At 41.3% G+C, this 20,706-nt stretch overlaps 1 protein-coding gene across 12 annotated transcripts in view; it reads right to left on the bottom strand.

Moving 5' to 3' along the window:
* Positions 1–169: 169 nt before the first annotated feature.
* The window catches only part of Dscam2 (Down syndrome cell adhesion molecule 2), a 133,681-nt gene continuing 113,144 nt past the window's right edge, over positions 170–20,706 (bottom strand). Inside the window, exons 11-30 of one of the 12 annotated variants that reach the window (XM_076532267.1) lie at positions 20,322–20,606; positions 15,514–15,633; positions 15,062–15,235; positions 14,773–14,923; positions 14,043–14,191; positions 13,835–13,966; positions 13,231–13,549; positions 12,687–12,865; positions 12,416–12,585; positions 12,205–12,343; positions 11,260–11,377; positions 10,739–11,190; positions 10,482–10,663; positions 10,014–10,407; positions 9,743–9,886; positions 8,897–9,082; positions 8,047–8,258; positions 7,606–7,759; positions 7,434–7,536; positions 170–6,852 (exon numbers count right to left, since the gene is read on the bottom strand). In XM_076532267.1, the coding sequence (XP_076388382.1) occupies positions 6,600–6,852; positions 7,434–7,536; positions 7,606–7,759; positions 8,047–8,258; positions 8,897–9,082; positions 9,743–9,886; positions 10,014–10,407; positions 10,482–10,663; positions 10,739–11,190; positions 11,260–11,377; positions 12,205–12,343; positions 12,416–12,585; positions 12,687–12,865; positions 13,231–13,549; positions 13,835–13,966; positions 14,043–14,191; positions 14,773–14,923; positions 15,062–15,235; positions 15,514–15,633; positions 20,322–20,606 (4,016 nt within the window). In that variant the 3' untranslated portion in view covers positions 170–6,599. Of the gene's footprint in view, positions 6,853–7,433; positions 7,537–7,605; positions 7,760–8,046; positions 8,259–8,896; positions 9,083–9,742; positions 9,887–10,013; positions 10,408–10,481; positions 10,664–10,738; positions 11,191–11,259; positions 11,378–12,204; positions 12,344–12,415; positions 12,586–12,686; positions 12,866–13,230; positions 13,550–13,834; positions 13,967–14,042; positions 14,192–14,772; positions 14,924–15,061; positions 15,236–15,513; positions 15,634–19,036; positions 20,607–20,706 lie in introns of those variants that run through there. The other 11 variants (XM_076532277.1, XM_076532271.1, XM_076532273.1 and 8 more) reach the window with 11 other exon arrangements.

Genomic DNA, 20,706 nt, shown 5'->3' with positions numbered 1-20,706 from the left:
AACGATCGAGTGATCTGGGTCGATCTCTCGATCCAACAATTTTTCGCTCCTGTCAACATACTGAGAATATAGTTGAACCTTGAACTGTTGTGCCACTTAATTTTCGCGATCATAGAAATAAAAATGAAAGATATGCTACAAGATTTTCAGGGTCTACACAAACACGCTATTCACATTCACACGATTTCTGTTTCCTCGCTTTTCTTATCTCTCATCTTTTATTATTGTATTTTTTTACAACGATGCTAATAGTAGTTACAGTAATAATTGTTCGTTTGATTTGCTCACTCCCCACGCCTTCGTTCGTTCGCAAACGCGGTCAAATCGGTGACGTAACTTCAAATACTGACTTGACTGAAAATAAACGCGGTTCCGCATACAAACCCAAAGGGAACTTAATTAACAAACACCGTGTAACACCGGTAAATGGATCCAACGAGTCTGTCTTTCTTAGTGTAAATTTCTCGATCTTTTTTCGTGTCCATCTTTGCAAACTCACGATTCGTTGCTTGAAATTACAATTTTACAATCTTTACATCGTCGGAATTTGTTAGCGTGAAACCTCGATGCTCGTGGATTTTCTATCGTTCGGTAATTAACTTCTTTCTTTTTTCTCTTGTACGCCCGATTACGTGCATTGCGAGTGCAACGCGATGCGTGCAATGTATTTCGAGATGTTCCAAGTGACGTCACCGCTTTAATTAAAACGTACCATTCGTAGCATCGTGGGGCTCGATCGTTCGATCCAACGATTAACGGAGAGAAAATGATTGGCAGTAGAGTCCCAAGAATTTCTGGCTCTCGCAGTAGAAACAAAGTTACATTACCACAAAAACACGGTAACTCATTTATTTTAGTTATACCAAATTCGAGAAAAATTTAGGGAAGCTTAGAAAATTTTGAGCTTGGAAATATTGGATTGTAGGAAGAGTTTAGATATTGTAGAAAAATTTGGAACCTTAAATTTCCTAGGGAAATTACAAAATTATACAAAGAATGAAAGGATATTCTAGGGGAATTGTGGGAAGAACTTAGAAGCTTCAGATGAATCCCAAAGTTCCTTAGGAAATTTTAAAATTATACAAAAAATCAAAGGATACTCTAGCGGAATTATGGGAAGAACTTAGAAGCTTCAGATGAATCCCAAAGTTCCTTAGGAAATTTTAAAATTATACAAAAAATCAAGGAACATCCTAGGGGAATTGTAGGAAGAACTTTGAAGTTTAAGATGAATTCCAAATTTCCTAGGAAATTTTATAATTATACCAAGAATGAAGGAACACCCTAGGGGAATTGTAGGAAGAATTTAGAAGCTTTAGATGAATCCCAAATTCCCTAGGAAATTTTAGGATTCTCCAGAGAGTGAAGAAACACCCTGCGAGAATTCTAGGAAGAACTTAGAGGCTTTAGATGAATTCCGAAGTTCCCTAGGAAATTTTAGACTTATACAAAAAATCAAGGAACACCCTAGGGGAATTGTAGGAAGAATTTAGAAGCTTTAAATGAATCCCAAATTCTCTAGGAAATTTTAGAATTCCACAGAGAGTGAAGAAACACCCTACGAGAATTGTAGAAAGAACTTCGAAGTTTTAAATGAATTCCAAATTCCCTAGTAAATCTTAGAATTCTACAGAGAGTGAAAAAACACCCTAGGTGAATTGTAGAAGAAATGTAGAAGTTTTAAATGAATCCCAAATTCCCTAGAAAATTTAAGAATTCGACAGAGAGTAAAGAGGAATGCAAAGAGAGTTTAACCGGAAGCCAGAGATTCCCAGAAGCGAAAACAATCGGATATCGAAAGAATCCGGATAAAATGTATGCAGTCCTCGTTTATCGGACGTTAGTCGGTCGGTGACATAAGAAAAAATGTACAAAACTGTTATCGTTACGATAAACGATACCCGCATCCCGAAAAAGGGTTTAACAAATTAATCGAACTCTACGAGTTTGATTGACGTGCTTTCTCGTATATACATTCATATATATGTATCGTATGTGTGCGCTTACACGCGCTTTTAAGTACATATATATATTTATATAAATTTATATATATATACGTATACCTATGCCCTCGTCTTCGCAGTGTCGCGCACTCTCCTGGAACTTAGGTGTGAAATTCATCAAAAAGGTCATCGACCGTAAAGTTTATCGAAAAGACGCTCTTTTTTTAATCCTAGAAACACGTGGAAAAGCTTGCTAACGGTAAGAGAAAAATCGCGTAACAATTATTATCTTTCCCGGAAATAGGAGGTCGGCCATCGATTTGGCACGTTCGAGTCTGCGAAATGGCAGTGTCGTGGAAGAATTGGAACTCGTGGAACACGATACGAACGTGTGCGTTCGGATTCTAAACTAAAGTTATTTTTACTTTCGAAATCAGTCTGAGGGAACGCTCGAATTCGACGCTCGAGCACGGTCGATGCTCATTCTTTCTTTTTTAATCAAGCTCATACGCTTCTGAACGATTGCGAAAACATTTTAAATAACGTGTCAGTCATCGCCTGCCGTCATGGCGCCGGCAGCAGGTTCAACGATTGCAAACGATTAACAGCTCATGCACGCTTTTTAAACACCGGATCGTTCAGTGTAAATCTTCACAAATAACACATTCATCTCCCACTTCATGGCACAAATTGAAATCAAGTTATTTAGTCTGAAATCATAATTCGTTCGTGACGATATGTTTATTCTATAGATCGTTGTTCATTAAAAAAATTCTTGTCAAGATTTATACTCAGCGACCCAATATTCGAATGTATCAATGAAATCAGAGAATGATCAGAGAATGATCGCGATGTTACGCACGCGGGTCTTAAGATTAATTAACGTGTGCGCGACATACGAAGAGGGATGTCGGTGTAAACGATGAATCGCGGCGTCGAAAGTGACGCCAACGTCGACGTAGCATTTCGTCGGCACGGCAAAAATGTACAGAGCGGGAGAGGAACGTGCGTCCGGGGCACGCACGGAAATAATGCCTTACTTAGAAGTCTTAGGATTAATAATGGACTTAAAGTAATCAACGGTGTTAGACGTACGTATAAACTTTACAATGCAACAGAGCCCAACCTTCGACGATACGTCTCGTGGACGATATCGCTCGTCGTCGTCTTAACACGCTCCACGAATACTTCTAATAGATGCGTAAAACGGCCAAATCGGCACTCGTCTTCGTACTCTCATCCCGATTCTAATACCACGCACGCACTGGACACAGGTGAGCACGGCACGATCATGAAAAACGACGACCATTCCTTTTACAGGTATGGGGTTACGTAAATTGTAGGGTGATATGGTTTTGTATAGGGATTTGGAGATGTGGGAAATTTGGGGATTTTGGGGGGTGGAATTTTGGGAGTTTGGTTATTTGGGATTTTCGGGGGGGCGGGTGGAATTTTGGGAGTTTGGTTATTTGGGATTTTGGGGGGGTGGAATTTTGGGAGATTGGTTATTTGGGATTTTGGGGTTTTAGGGGTTTGTACTGGGGGACGTAGGAAATTTGGGAGATAGGAACTTTGGGATATAGGAAATTTGGGAGATAGGAATTTTGGAATATAGGGAATTTGGGGTAGAGGAATTTTGGGATATAGGAAATTTGGGAGATAGGAACTTTGGGATATAGGAAATTTGGGAGATAGGAATTTTGGGATATAGGAAATGTGGGGTATAGCAATTTTGGGATATAGGAAATGTGGAGAATAGGAATTTTGGGATATAGGAAATGTGGGGTATAGGAATTTTGAGATATAGGAAATGTGGAGTATAGGAATTTTGGGATATAGGAAATGTGGGGTATAGGAATTTTGAGATATTGGAAATGTGGAGTATAGGAATTTTGGCATATAGGAAATATGGAGTATAGGAATTTTGGTATATAGGAAATGTGGGGTATAGGAATTTTGAGATATAGGAAATGTGGAGTATAGGAAATTTGGGATATGGGAAATGTGGAGTATAGGAATTTTGGGATATAGGAAATGTGGAGTATAGGAATTTTGGGACTTAGAAAATGTGGGATATAGGAAACTTATGGTATAGCAATTTTGGGATATAGGAAATTTGGGACCTAGAAATGTTGAGATGTAGGAATCTTAGAACTCTTAAAATTTTGGGTCACAGGAATTTTTACCTATTGTCATTTTGCAATTTTGAGATTGAGCAACTTTGGAAATTTAAAATTACATAATTTTAAAGACCTATATCTATAGGACTTCAGATCTTCACAATTTTTGTATATTGAACGTCTAAAACTTTTGGGATCGCGAGATCTTTAGACTTCAACTCCTTAGACCTTCAAAACTACAAGACAAAGTTCAGAACTTCTACATGTCAAAATGTCAGGACCGAAACTTTAGAACTCAGGAAGTTCCTCATCTCAGGAAGTTCCACGTCTCACAATTAGAAAACAATGAAAGTTTAAAATTTTAGCACATTTGGACGAAAATAAAAATAAAACCCCAAATAGAAATACTATTAGATTGGACTTCAGAATTACACACAAAGTGTCGCAACAAGTGAGGAACGCAGCTGCAAAAAATAACAACGGACTTGTCTAGAATGAAAGAACGAGTCGTATAGGTTAGACAGCGTGACTAAAATAAATGTTCCCAGTTTGCATCGAGTGACTCGATATCCGGTTCGTGGTAATTAATTGCGTAACAATTAAATTCCTTGATATCGAGCAAACGTTTCTGAATCGTTTACCTTTTCGGTACGTGCAATTTTATTTCTCTTCAAATGGTTAACGCTAGAACCAACTAGTCAAAATGGCGGCTTCAGGTTACTTTATACAAAGGATATTTATTACAAAATTTGTTTTATATTACAAAATTTGTTGTTCTTCTTTCTTTTTCGAAATTTTGTTTAAAAAAAGAAGGTAATGTTTGTTAGATGCTTTGATATTTACTTTTCCACTCATTTATTTTTACTTTTCATTTATTTCTTTCCACTTATTTACTTCTTCCTATTTTTTTATGTATTCTTACTCTTTACTTTCTATACTTACTTTTACTCATTTATTTTCTCATTTAATTTTCAATTTTAAAATAATTGTTCATTTAACGCAGATGGTTCTAGCGTTAATATAAAAATGATGAGGTGTTTAGAGATGGTTTAAAACAGTTGTTTGACATTTCAGAGGAAACTTTCTCGATTAATTTAATGACATGGCGTCGTTTTCCATGACGAGCAGGTACTCGAAGGACTTTCCCGTGCTCTGTTCGTTCGATTAAGTCTTTGGTCTCGAATGGGTCGCCCGCCAGCAAACGAGTCGCAGCGGTCTGAGCAAATTGTCGTTTGGCACGCACTCCTACACACGCGATTAATTCATTCAATCTTTGAACATTCGCTCGTCACCTGCACTCACTCACGGATGTAATATCTCGTTATTTCGTAGATCACGAAGAGAGAATTACTGCAGATCCATGGCTACCTCAAATTACGGTTAGGTTAGGTTGAGGCGTTGTCTACCTTTCAGGTCCACAATGGAGTATCGCGATTATTTACTCACTTCAAAATATCTCATATACTATATTAGAAATTTAGAAACTTCTCAAGTTTCAAATTTGAAAATTTAAAAATAAGTTTTTTTGTAAATTTTCAAATTTAAATATTTGAATTTTTAATTTTGGGATTTTGTGGTTCATAAGTTTCTATATTTCCAAATCTTCAATTTCCTAATATTATGGATTTCTGAATATTGAAATCCTTGAATTTCCTTAATCTTCTAATTCTTAAATTTCTAAATCCCCAAATTCCAAGTTCCCGATTTTTCTAAGTAAATTCCTACTTCCCATACCTCAACATTTCCAAATCCTCTAATTTAAAAACTTCTAAATTCCCAAATTTTCTAATTTTAAAACTTTCAAATTCCTAAACTCCTAAATCCCTGAATCCCGACATCCCGTCCCTAAATTCCCAAATTCTCAAGTTCCTACTTCTCAAATTCCTAAATTCCCAAGTTTCCACCCCTCAAACCCCCAAATTTCCTAATTTAAAAACTGTCGAATTCCTAAACTCTGGAATCCTCAAATCCCACTGTTCCATCACCCTTAAATCCCTAAGTCCCCAAATCCCCAAATTCCCAAGTTTCCACCCCTCAAACCCCCAAATTTCCTAATTTAAAAACTGTCGAATTCCTAAACTCTGGAATCCTCAAATCCCAATATCCCATCACCCTTAAATCCCCAAACCCCCAAATCCCTAAGTCCCCAAATCCTCAAATTCCCACTTCCCCACTTCCCTAACTCAAAAACATACCCCCAAGTCCCAAAACCAGCCCATAAATTCAGGTACCCATCGACCATCGATCTCTCTCCGTGATCCACGATCCGAGTCACCTGCCGATCCCTAGCAACGAATATAATTCTTTAATTTTCATCTATAATCGACAGAGAGAAAAGAGGGAAGCGGACACGCGTCCTGTCTTTCTGTCTTTTATCTAACCGCGTCGATAGCGTCGACGGGACACCAGATAGAAGGATTCGTTTACCTAAACTGTTTTGGACCATGGGGAAGAAACGGGAAGGAAGAAGATACTTGGCCTACCGTGGACACACGGGAAACGGAGGAGGCACACGGGACAGAAGATAAAGAACGAATTAAACGGCGATGGAATAGTCGGAGGAAGGATTATTTTGGGTGCTCGGCCTTGACCATAGCGAGCTCCTCAGGCCTAGTTTCAGCTTCTTCAAGGAGTCGATGTCGCACTCTGCCTCGCTGAGCTCCGGCCGGTCGGTACGGTCGCCGTTCCCCGGAACTACGTTCCCCTGATTACCTCCTACGAACGTCGTCTCCGCGACCGAGATCGGTGGCAGCAGCGTACGTAGGGAGCTCCTGCTGGGAACATGCCATCTTACGGGACAGCCAAACGTATCAACTTACTACAGCGAACCATGAACGTGAATTCTTCTTTCTTTATCGTCATCCTATTTCTACATGATCACCTTCCTTCAAAATGGTCAAATGATCATCTTTTTTGCAAATAATCATCTTTTTTATAAATGGCAATCTTCTTGATAAATGATGATTATGTCTGTAAATGATCTTATTTATAAATGATGATCTCATTGGTAAACGATAATCTTGTTCTTAGAGGATGATCATGTTTGCAACGATGACCTTGTGGATAAATAATGATCATGGAATGGATGACTTTATTTGTAAATTATAACCGTGTCTGTAAATGATGATTATAAATATTGATTTAATTTGGAAACTATGAACTTGTATGTAAGTAATCATTTTGTCTGAATATGATGATCTAAATATCTTCCTTGAATATGATCTCGTAAATGCTCATCTTATCCATAAATGTCTAATGAATGATGTCAACTAAACAGTCTATATTATGAATAATGTTAATGAATGTAAAGAATAATGATAATGAACATTATGAATAATGTTATGAACGTGACCATGAGTCCTTAGCTTACCTAGATCGTCCTCTTCGAGGAAGAGACTTCTGCTCTGACATGGGTGAGATGTCTGAAGAAGTGCTCGACGTACCGTGGTAAATGAAGTCTGAAACGGCTCGAACTGAAAAAAACATTTATCAAATACTACATGATTGAAGTACCTAAATTTTGAATTGTATAACAAACGCACTGTGTTTGAGTTTGCCAGCGTCCAGCTGGTTGGAAGACTCCGTGCGAGAGCTCGTCAGTTGATCCGGGTCAGACTCGCTCTCGTCGCTCTCGACGTCGCCCGGAGTTTGTTGCTTTCTCTGCTGCCGTCTCCTCGAAGAGACGCTCTTCATGCTCTGTAATCAGAATTTACAGAATATCTCATTTTGGTTTTATAAGGACTTAATAAGCGAGTTCCAAGGTTTTATAAGCAGTTAATAAGTGATAATTGGTGTTCATGGACGACTTGATTCGGGCGGCGACCACTAGATGTCGCCTCGAGACATTTTTTCTCGCTAGTGGTGCAAAGTAAGATTTGCACAATCGTTGAAGTGTAACATTTCAGGACTTTTAAGTAGGGATTTGATTGGGATTGTATTTGCAGTGCCAAGAGTATAAAATGGAAGAAAATGTGATGACCTACCGTCGCGGCAGGTGGAGGGCTTGCGCAGCCTTCGGTCATCGCGTGCTCGTGATACATAAAACTGTGTAGAAGCGTATTGTTCGGGTGGAGACCGGCCGCTGAAGCTTCCGCCGCGCTTCCCAGTCCTCCCAGCCCTCCCAACCCTGCCAGGCTTCCCCCGCCACCCTCCGAAAGCTGGAACGTAGCGTACGGCGAGATGTCCTCCGCTGTCTCTGTAACCCACCAGAGGCATTGCCTACCTTTCAAATCGCGTCGGGATGAATTGTTTAGCTGTCGATCGATTTTCACCTCTATAACGCGTCTCACGATACTCTATTTCAATTATTTTCGATTCGATATCACTGCTGTCTGAACCAGCTTCTTAACAGATTGGTTAATCATAAACATACATGTAACAGAGTTTACGAATACACATCAAGACAGCACTGACGTAAAGCATGAAAACTTGAGATTTTCAACGACAAATACTCTAAGAGAATATTACGAGTCAATTATTTCAAGTATCATAATATTCTCCGCTATTTTACACTGTATATACTACAAGCTTCTATTTGTTCGAATCTCCGGAGTTTAACGGGAATGCTATTGCTAAGGAGTTATGGAAAATGATGAATGGAGACAAAAGCGATGCATGATAAAACATTCAACGTGACACTCAACGATGATCACATGAAAATAGCAACGAAAAAATAAACAGACGATAAATGAATCTACGATGAGTCGATGGAAGATGTTAGAAAATAATCCACCTTTGCTCGTGAACTTCGATCGCTAACGGGTCTGTCCATTCCCGTCGTGAACAGCGCTACGCGTGCGACTTTTTACCTGAACAACAATTATGGTACCAAACCTGGCTGTCGTCCGTATCGTAACAAAGGTTCACCTGGAATCTTGTCGGGCCCTGCGCCCGTATTCGCTGCCTGTTGCAACGCCACCTTGTGTATCGTCGCGTAGTAACGTTCCCTTTGGGTTTCTGCATTCTGTTGATTCTCCTGAGTCTCTTTCATGGGACGTTGCATTCTCTCTCCTAAATATCCTGAGATATACGAATCGAACAAAATGTGTGTGTTCAATGTGTGATCATTATGATAATGCTAATTTCGGATGCTTAGGGTTAGTTCCTTATGATGATTTTTTATGTACAAAATGAATGATTATGTTTGAAATGATCTTTGCAAGAGTGTATGTTTAGAGGATACATGTAAGCTATATGGTGTGTTATGAAAACTCTAACGCTCCTGGATGTTGTATTTACAGATTATCATATATATAGGCCCCCATGTGATGATGGTCTGCTTGACCATTGCAATTCTAGGTAATGTATCTCTATATTCAATGTTGCCATATGTACCCATACCTACTCTCACATTTCCAAATCCTTATGTTGGCGTCCCAACACCCCTAAACCCGATAAGTCTTGGTCCCAATATCTGATATCTCTATGTCCTGACTCCAGATCCTAAAACTTCTATGTCCTAAAACTCTTCAACCCTAATATCTCTGACTCCCAAAATCCCTACACTTCAATGCTACCACTTCCCCAAATCCATCTCCAGTTTCCCACATCCTCTGATCCTAACATCCCCATATTCCTTCACCCATAGATCCCATCATTCCTCAACTCCCACATCCCCATATGTGCTTATGTCTCCGTCTCCCTACATCCCAAGTGTAATTAATGGACAATACGACTTACTGCTTCGCCAACGAAGAGCCACGATCACCACAGCGACGAGTAAAGCAATGGTGGCCGCGATCAGAGGCAGCATCACCTTCACGTCCGCGTAAAACGGCACGGCCGACGTGATCCCGCGTTTCGACAGTTCTGGGGGCGGCGGTTCTGCAACGTTTCAGGAACACAGTGCTTTTGGATATACTTGTTTCAATTCGAAAACGATCACCAGACTAACAGACACGCGTTCCCATATCATTCAACCTGGCTGGTTCGTTTATGCACTCAAGCTTACCGCCTTCCTTCGTCAACGTTACGAACGTGAACTCCGCCTGGTTGCTACCAGCCACGTTATGAGCCTCGACCTTCAGCTGATAAACGGAGCTGGGTTGCAAGTTCGTCACGACGAACCGTCGCTGCATTTTGACGCTGTTTGATACCAGCGTCCAGTGGAACTCGTTGATGGGTCTGTATTGGATGACGAAGTAGAGGATGGGACAACCGTTGTCGGGCCATACGTGGAGACGGAGGACAAGCGTGGTGGAGTTTGGACTGAGGAAAGCGGCTGCGGGAGGTATTCCTGGAGCCTGACCTTGAGTTCGGACCGAAAGGACGGGAGATGATGGACTGCTCCCGATTTTGTTGTGAGACGTCAGGTATAACTGATACGTGTTTCCACATAGTAAACCCTAAAAATGCATTGAATGTAATAGTTGATGTAGGATATTTTGATGGACTATCTTTATGAAATTGTTTTGCGTACCTTTAACTCGTGGCTCGTTGCGTGACGAGACAACTGTAGTTCGTCCAGATTGCCATGGGTGGTTCTATAATGCAGCGTGTACCCAGTGAGCGGAGCACCTCCAGAATGTCCAGGTTTCCAGTGCAGTAAAATACTGCTGGACGTGGAACTCGTTACGTAAAGAACAGGCGCATTTGGTGGTACTATGAGAAATAAAGTATTTAAACAACGATTTACCAGAACTATCGATATAAATCATGAGGGACTTCAAATCTCACCCTGCACGGTTAAAGTGTAATGCAGCTTGTCGCTCCCTTGCGCGTTCTCCACCTGACAAGTGTAGTTACCGCCATCTTGCGATTGCAAATTAGATAACACAAGTTCTCCCGACGGTAAGATCTGTATATTTCTGGTGGTGTCCGTGCGAATTTGTTCGGCTGCACCTTTGTACCACTCCCTGGTAGGGTCACCAACCGCGTTGCAAGCTAAAGTAGCAGATCCTCTCCAAGGTCTCACTACGTGACCTCCGAACGAGGTGATTCTCGCGGGTACCCGATTGGTGGGCACCTGTGCAGCCACCCTGGAACTCTGACCTTCACCTACTCGGGTGCTACCGGTCACCCAAAACTGATATTCTACGTGTTGTTGCAAATCGGTGGCCTCGAAATACGTGTTCGTGGCTGGCAGTGTTCTTTTACCGTGATTGAGCTCCTCCCGCCCATCTACGACCCTGTGAAACAACCACAATTTCCACAGTGATTAAACTGTAGAAACGTGGTCGATGAAGTGAAACTGGTACCTTGTGTAGAGGTTGTATTTCGTAATTATTCCGTTCGGTTCGAGGGGTGGGAGCCAGGAGATGAAGAGGGCTTGTGGCGAACTGACCACCACTTTGATGTCTGCTGGACTTCCTGGCACTGCAAAGATTTATCAAGGTTATTTATAGGTAAAGATTTAGTGATGTGGAGATTTAAGGTTATAGAAATTTGTGGATGTAGAGATTTAGGGATGTAGGAATTGAGGATGCAAGTATTCGGTGTTGTAAGGAATTCAGGACACAGGGATTTGGGAATGTAAGGATTTGAGGATGCATGGATTTGGGAATGTAAGGATTTGAGGATCCATGGATTTGGGGATGCATGGATTTGGAAATGCATGGATTTGGGGATGCATGGATTTGAGGATCCATGGATATGGGGATGCATGGATTTGGGGATGCATGGATTTGAGGATCCATGGATTTGGGGATGCATGGATTCCGGGATGCATGGATTCGGGAATGCATGGATTTGGAGATGCATGGATTTGAGGATCCATGGATTTGGGGATGCATGGATTCCGGGATGCATGGATTCGGGAATGCATGGATTTGGAGATGCATGGATTTGGAGATGCATGGATTTGGGGATGCATGGATTTAAGGATCCATGGATTTGGGGATGCATGGATTCGGGGATGCATGGATGTGGGAATGCATGGATTTCGGGATGCATGGACTTGTGAATGCATGGATTTGGGAATGCATGGATTTGGGAATGCATGGATTTGGGGATGCATGGATTTGGGGTCAGAGTGATTTGGGGATGTAGAGACTTGGGGATCTAGGAATTACAACGTGTAGGATTCGGAAGATACAGGTGGATGTAGTATTCTAGGGCCACAGGGATCTGGGAGATATGGATTTGGAGATATAGGAATTTGGGAATATAGGAATTCGGTCTAATACAATAAACAGAAATTTTACCATCCTCTTCAGTCTGACAGTAAGTGACAGTAGTAGGCACCCCATCACCAACCCTTGTGAACGCTAACACTTGAATAGTATAATTCGTATACTTCCTCAGCCCCGTCAGCACAGTAGTCAACGCACTAGTCTTTCGTACCTAAAACAAACCACTCAATAAAGAACCCTTAACAAACTATCTAAGAACTACAAATTATTGAATCACACTCACTTCCATTTCATCAACACTACGCCAAATGTCAGCCAAGATAGGTTCATAATGCAATTTATATCCCTGAATGATGCCGTTACTGTGCGTATTAGGAGGCGGTTGCCAAGACACCTGAAGAGACTGCGATGTCAATGCAGCGCATCTGACGTCCTCCGGTGGCATGCTGGGAACTGAAGAAATTTCCTCATCAATATTCTATCGACAGTAATTCATGAAGTTTTTGCATATTTCAAACTTTTGCGTAATTCGTATTCTCCGGAATATCTCTTACCGTCTTCGAGCGTCTGTGTAAGCAAAGGCTCTGAAAGTGGTCCAGATCCAACTTGATTATACGCCTGAACCACCAAAGTGTACTTTGTGTAGGGTCGAAGACCTGTTAGTCGAAGTTCTGCGCCCCCTTCTTCTCCGTCCCCGGACACGGAGCTAAAGTTGTACGAGGGATTTGCGGAACTGAAAGAAGATTCCTAACGTAATGGAGTTCTGAACTTGAGCTGTTAAGTGCGTTCCGAACTATTTCTATAATTAAATTCTGGATTATGGCGTAGTCAGACGATCATAGAAATTGTATTTCTTTTATGGGATTATTTTGTTATAAACCAATGATGAGTAGATCAACTATCCCTGCACACTACTCCTGGTACAATTTTTACACTTTCCACAACCAGAGGGAATACAGTCTCCAACTTTCTACATTTTTAAATTTACTGAACAAAGTTTAAATTTATAATTTAAACATTTTTTATACTATATGTTTTGCAACTTTGGGATGAAGACTTATTGTTAGTTGCTTCAAGATCGATCGTCGAAGTTTCTACCTCGTTTCTCTATAGCCGACGTTGAATCCCTGGATGTCACCGTGTCGGAGTTCAGGCAACGGTGGCGACCAAGTGATTAAAATTTCAGAGGAGGACAGAGCCCTGGCTGCAAGATTAATCGGAGGTCCAGCAGGTCTTTGTGGTTCGGTTCGGACAATCAGTTCGGCCGATGGTACCGATCGGCCAGCTGGTCCTTCCGCGATCACGCGGATCGTGTATCTGGTCGCTGGTTTCAGTTCGTCTATCAGGGCAGCATATGGTAATGGTGGACCAGTAAATTCTTGTTGCTGCCACATACCGCCTGTTTCGACAGAAAAAGCTGTTAGAATCAATGACAGGGATTGGTGCAGTGTGATATGGTGGAGTCTCGCTATATGGCCCTAGGTCGGATGAGAGGTGAACTAAGTTTGTGAACAGGAAGTTTGTGCTACAGAATATTTTTTGCCTTAGGAATTTAACTGAAGTGGAATCAAAAACTTTTGAACTTATAAACATCTAAATATCTAAATTTAAAAGTTTGAAAATTTGAAAATTTCAAATAAGAAAGTATACGTTTAAATCAAATTAACAATAAAAATATTAACACCATAAAAAAAATATTTACCATCGCCTTCTTTGTACTGAAGAATGTATTTGGTAACCTCGCTGGTGTCTTGGGATTTGTGTTGCCACTTAACGTTGATGCTTCGACTGGCAACCATGGCAGTTTCCAGGGAATTCGGTGGCTGAGGTGGTTCTGAAACAGAACGCAACATTCCGTTCTTGTACGAGCCGTTTTCACATGGACTTTTTCATCGACGGATTAATTGTACCTTGTACGAGGAGTTGCACCAGCTGTTGATCTCGACCGTACAGATTACTCGCCTGACAAAAATACGCTCCGCTGTCCGACGCCTCCGCCGATGATATTTGTAACTGTGCTATGACACCGTCCGGTGTTACTTCTCGTTTTACTGTCACCCTTCGTGTACAAGAAAATGTTCATTGTACTACTCTGTCGCTTTGTATTCGTGTACTTACATACATCGGCGTGGTATGCGGAATTTTATACATTTTATTATTCATTTAGATATTATGGATGTGCTATAAACATAGGCTGCAATAAGAATGACTCACTTCTTAAAAAAGACAAGTTTTAGTTTTACAATTTTGATTATTCTATTATAGTAAATCTTTAATCTGATGAGGTAGTCTTAAGTACAGGCTGATTCGACAAAATATGTACGCAGTTTATAAAACAATAGAATAATTTAATAAATAAAATAGACAGCTTTTGACTACCAATTTGAACATCAACATCAGCTATTATTTTTAAGTACGATCATCAAAGTATAATTGAAACCCTGTATAACACAATTAATTTGAAACGTTTGATCTCGCAAAAAGGTTGATGACTCTAAGTGGCAACAATTTATGAAAATCGACTTATAGCCCATGTTTTTCGAGCCGCCTTGCTGTGTGTACTCCAGCAGCTAACTCTATTCCGTTAACTAACAGTATCAGAGTTTTCTGGAACAATTTTCAAACTAATCAGAGTTTTACCGATAGTTCGTCGACGGATTTAACTCGATTTTCCCGCCTTTCAGCCAAGTGACGGTAACGGGAGTGTCGCCGTGTACCTCGCAATGCAGCGTCGCAGTGTCACCTTTTTTTACGGTGACCAGTCTCGAGGGTGCCGCGAAATATGGAGATGCTGTTGCATGCGATAAAACGAGAAATGGTTAGTTTCGAACTGCACAATGACCACGTTGCGTCACGGGTATTTTATTGCGGACAATCTCGTCCGTTTCGTAATCTTTCGATTTCTACCGCAAATATGGGAAGTACTTACAGTTTACTTTTAACTGTACAACTTTGCCGATGCCGCTTCCAATGCCGTTACTTGCTTGACAGAGATAGAAGCCTTCTCTGTCTTCTTTCACGTGTTGCAACAATAACGTACCGTTACTGAGGATTTTGGTGTACGCCCTTTCTCGCAACTCCTCGTATTCACCGGATTTACTTCCTATTAGACACAGAAGAATTATTCTGAAATGTAGTCACTCAATTTTTTTGAACGTCTAAAAATATTGGATCATTAAAATTATTTACAACCATGTAATTTTTGTGGTTTAGTAACTATTGCATCGGAGGTTTCTTTATATTGCCCATTTTGTAATATTGTCTCTTCGTTGAGGGCCATATAGAGAGACTCCGTTGTTGAAGAAAATAATAATACTTGAGAGTAAAAGAATTTCACGTAGGAAGGATGAAATATTTATTTTTTGAAAAATAATGTCTTACCAGTGGCTTTTTTCCAAACAATCGTGGGAGTAGGCACGCCTTGAGCCTGACAGTGCAAGGCGACATGTTTGTTTCTTTCGACGCTCACATCCGTCGGCTCAACGATCCATCTTGGCGGCACTGAAAATCAGATCGTCCAGCTTTAAATGGCTCCACCGTGAGGCTAGCGTGCACGTTTTATTTTTTACTGGTCGTTAGCGATTTAGAGACAGGTACGTCGTGAAAAGCGCGATCAAAGGACGAGCTCGTCGACGGAGCGGCGTTACGTCGTCCGGCCTAATATCGAGGTACTATGTACAAACAACGGATACACTGTACAATGTGAAAGTAAATACAAAAAAGAGGAGCGTGAAACGACGTCGCCTGTCGTCGACGAGTATGCTTCGTTCCTTTCTTTATCTTCGGAACAACGACTCGAGGACTTTTCTGAATCTCGAAGATGAAAAAAAAAGAAATAAAGAAATGTACAACGCGAACAATTTTGATAATCGTTATATACGCGGTGAATGGTAATTATTCTCGTAATGAACAAGTGACAGAGACATTAAGACAAAGTGAATGAAGGTTCGTGGGTGAGGTACAGTATGGAAGTGGGGTACGTGTCGATGCGAGGCGTCCATCAATGTCGATACTTTCTCGATTTCCTAGATCATTCACGAGGAAACAACGGACTTGTTCTGCTTCTACGAAAGGATTGACCAATCAAGCGATTCGATCGATACACCATAGACGTACAGTAGCCATTGGAGTAACTAGCTAGGGATCACGTGGCCCTGATCCCCCTTGAATGTCAATCGACTCTACGTACTTCATATTAGACATTTGAAATTCTTTATAGTTTCTAGGTTTCAAGTTCTTATAGACTCACATTTGTAAATTTTCTATTCTGCAGGAGGTTCTTGGACTTATAAATTATTTTCGAACTCTCAAAGTTGCAACTTTGCAGCTTTTATTATATCTAATTTCTACATCCCCAGTTTCCATCATAGTCAAACATCTAAATCTCCAATTTATTTTCAAATTTCCAAGTCAGCATTGTCTCACAAGTTTTCATATCTTCAATTTTCAACCCCCAAGTTTCAAGTCCTTAATTAATTTACACATTCGGTCTTCAAGTTCCCAAGCTGTCAAGTGCAAAAATTTCCAAACCATTGAATTTTCTAATACCCTTCTTAAATGCACAATTTTCAAGTTCTCAAATTAATAAAATTCCCAAAGTGACCACGTCGGCCAAATGACATGGCAGCAATAAAGATCAAGGGAGCCGGTTCACCCGATCCAAAAGTCCTAGTTACACCAATAACAATAGCTCAAAGAACAGACGAAGAAAAAAAAATAGACGAGAGACCAAAAAAAAAAGAAGAGTAAGGTACAGTGCAGAATGAAGCGTCTATCGAGATTCTGTATATCTAACTACGGCTGGTAAACGTAACCACCACTAGTATGTGTATGTGTGTGCATCGTCTAAATGCGACAAACGCCGGAAAAGAGAGAAAGACGATTCATGTATATTAATAATAATCGGTTGGTATTCCCGTATGTTCGTACGCCGCGCATCGACATTGCTTGAGAGTTTCAGGTAATTGTTGTTCTCAATCATTATCAATATAATCATTTCTTTTTTCGGGTGTACTGTTTGGCGGGTTCTACTTTTTACGGTGGTGAAAAACGCTGCACAAGCGAGATACTGTGAGTGGGAGTTCCAACGTTTTACAAGACGGCAAATACCGGCCACGCATTAACGCGTGCGACAATATAATATATATATAGATATATATATGTTTGTATCTGTGTGTGTGTCTGTGCGTTTTCAGATCGAGTAGATGTTATATAATATATATATACTCGTTCAACGATGGCGTGAAACAAGTAGAACTCTCGGAAAGAGAAAAGGCGCAATTGGGCAGGAAGTGTGAGGTTACGGATGAGAGCATGTCGGCGGAAGACCGAAAGATATATCGTGGATAGGCGAATAATAATAATATATATATGTATATATAGATATATATCAAGTACCCGCTTCTAACGACTAGTTCGATGAATACGAATTTAAGTTAATAATAATAATAATAATAATAATAATAATAACAATACGTACTACTAGCCTACATTACCGGGTCGCGTGCAAAGCATCCGGGGCAACGGTCGCAACGGTCCCGAGGACACGAAGATCGGTCTTCCCGATCGAAAATGTTATTCCTGAAACTTATTTCCGTTCGACTCGACAAGAAAAGATGGGATCGATTCTGACAAGCGTCGAGGTTCGTTGCACCGGTGGCCCCGCGTGTTTCGCTGCCGCGAGGGAAAGATAAAAAAGAGCGTGACAGATAGAAAAGACAGTGAGAAATCATGCAAAAGTGTAATCGAAAAAAGGTTGCCTTTCAACGAGCCGAAAGGAGAGCCAGCGCATAGGTTGGTGAAGATTCATTTGTTCAAAAATTTCTGTTCAAATCATTTATCGTGAGCTTGAACGGCACGTGCTCGTATTCGGGTGATCAAAGAACACTTAAAATTATATATAATTAAGTAAATACGTATGTACATACACGTAAGGTATAATGCAGACAGAAAAAACCACTACCTCGTAGAGAAAAGAGCATGCAGTAAAAGTGTGTGTAAATGCTCACATACACGCACGCACGCACGCAGGCCAGAAGAGAGTTAGTTTCTTTTATTTTTGCTTGGTTGGTTGGTTGCTCCGTATAAAAAACCAGTAAAATAAGGAAAGGTGCAAACTGTTACCTTTATTATTCGGTCAAGTCAAGCAAACCTCGGGGGGTCCACGAGATACCGACGCATTCCCAGAGAGCCAAAGCAACGTAAATGTAATACACACTGTGTCTGAGGGGAAGGATATTATCGTCGGGATCCAAAGGACACGGGCTCGTAATCAATAATCAAAAAGGAACGGGTCGATATGATGATACGTGCGTGATCTCGCTACGAATGAGACTCGGATCTAACGCCAGAAAGCGCGCAAACTCCACGTGTTCCTATTCTGCTCGACAATTTATCAACAGCTCGTCTTTGATCCGTGCGAGAACACTACGACGATTAACGATGGTGATGCAGGAATCGAATTATTAAGCGTTATGAAATAATGACGATGATGACGGATGTTCTGATAGTGATTATAGGGAACGGAGCGGTCAGGACGTAGGACAGGGTTCTTCAGGAAGTCTCGACCTCGACGATATCTCTATTTCAAAACTCGTTCTTTCCATATTTTAACTCTGATACAAAAAAATACATTAGAATTCTCAAAAGATAAATTCAATTTTGAATAAAATTATCAAATAGAAGGATCAGATAAATAAAAAGCTACAGATAAATTATACAAGCTTGTAGAGCTCAAGTGTTTTTGGATACTAGGATATTTAAGGGATGATTTGTTGCAAAAAGTGAGACAGATATTGCTCCTAAGCGAATCGTAAAAATGAAAAATGACACGTCGAGATCGATGTTAGCGGATGAGTTAGGTTTTGGGATCGTGACGGAAAAGGGTCGCCGATCATCTAGTTACCTTTTACCTGTAGCTTGGCCGTGTACCTGACCTCGGCGGCGGGGTTCGCGGCGACGCAGGTATAGTCGCCGGAGTGCTCGGCCGCGAGGTTCGTTATACTGAGGAGGCTCGAGTAAGGATCCAGTTGGGAGACGTTTGCGACGGAGGCCAGATTCGGCGGCAATGGGAAAGGACTTTGGCCGTCTTTTAGCCAGGATATAGTTAGGGGTGGATCACCCGCCGCGACCCCGCACACCGTCCGCGTCCGCATCCCCTCGGATAGTCCCTCTTGGAACGTAAATGGCTCAATAATAGGGGGTACTGGAAAAGGTCAAGAGAGAAGAGAGAACCATACGTGAGAGCGAGAAAAAGATGGCACCAAAAAAAACGCAAGAACCTTTTTTGTACCAGGTACATGTGTTTTTTATATATATATGTATAAATATATACATATATATATATTTATGGTTCATATAGTAGCGGTATGTTTTTATATATTATATATATATATAGACAGTAGTACGTCAATGTATATGTATAGATATATATATAGAATATAATATGTATATATATATACGTAGAATATGTACAATAGAGGCAGTATAGTAACGTAGCAATGTAGAGGAGAGAGAGGGTGGCCCCGCCGCGGACCTGCCCCTGCCGCCCTTAAACACCTTGTACACTTAATTTGGCATCGCACACTCATCCGGCATACGGTCGTTCTCAACGCAAGAGCTAGCATTTTGTCGACCCTTTGGAAACTCGTCTGGACGATCACAGTTTCGAGAATGGAGCGAACATTTTCCAAAGAGTCGAGACAAGGATGTAGGGAGAACGGTAGGAGGTGACGGTGGCAGGTCTCGTGCAGGAGGATGAGCCACGCTAAGCGTGAGCCGTCATCGAGTACGCGTCACCAGGTCTCTACGTTCCTGGATGACGTCGGTGGCGTCGTAAGTAAAGATCCGTCTCGAATGAACGCGTAAGAACTGAACGAGCTGTGCGATCCACAGTTTTCATCGTATCCGACACGTCGAAAGCTATTTACAGCGGCTATTGACAGCGCACACACTGGATGTCGTAGTTCGAGAGGAAGCTGATTCAAAAAAATAAATCGGTATACTCGTTCAACGTTTCACCGTCGCGATATATGGTTGGGTAGCCGTCGAGACAGCACTTTAAGATCCTCACGCGCTTCATTCTCGAGTGTGGGCAACCGTGTACGCACTCATACGATTCGCACTCTTCCGGATTTCGGGCGGACAGGCGGTCGTCGGGCAAAATTGAAGGGGGCCTAGAGGAGGATTACCATGAACCACAAGCCGCTGCGTGTGCGATACCTCTGCGGCCAGATTACGGGCCACGCACGAGTAGTTGCCGTTGTGATCTGGAGATAAACTTTCAATCATCAGTATGCTATTGTACTGATCCATATTGGTGACAGTGACGCGTTCCGACGGTCCCATCGATCGTCCGTCCTTGAGCCAGGAGATCGACAATGGCAGATCGCCCCTTGTGACCGAGCAGGTCAACGTGGTTCGTTCGCCGAGATGGAGATCACGATCTGCCGTGAATGGGCTAATTTTGGGAGGAACTGGAATAATAACAACAACGACAGCTCGTGAGCCAGAGAAGCATAGACGAAGTGAAACACGTCATCCCCGGAACGTTGTCTGCTCATCTTGGTATCCTGC

This window comes from Megachile rotundata, chromosome 5, assembly GCF_050947335.1.
Source record: "Megachile rotundata isolate GNS110a chromosome 5, iyMegRotu1, whole genome shotgun sequence".
Lineage (NCBI taxonomy): Eukaryota > Metazoa > Arthropoda > Insecta > Hymenoptera > Megachilidae > Megachile > Megachile rotundata.
This window is presented reverse-complemented; position numbering and strand designations above follow the sequence as displayed.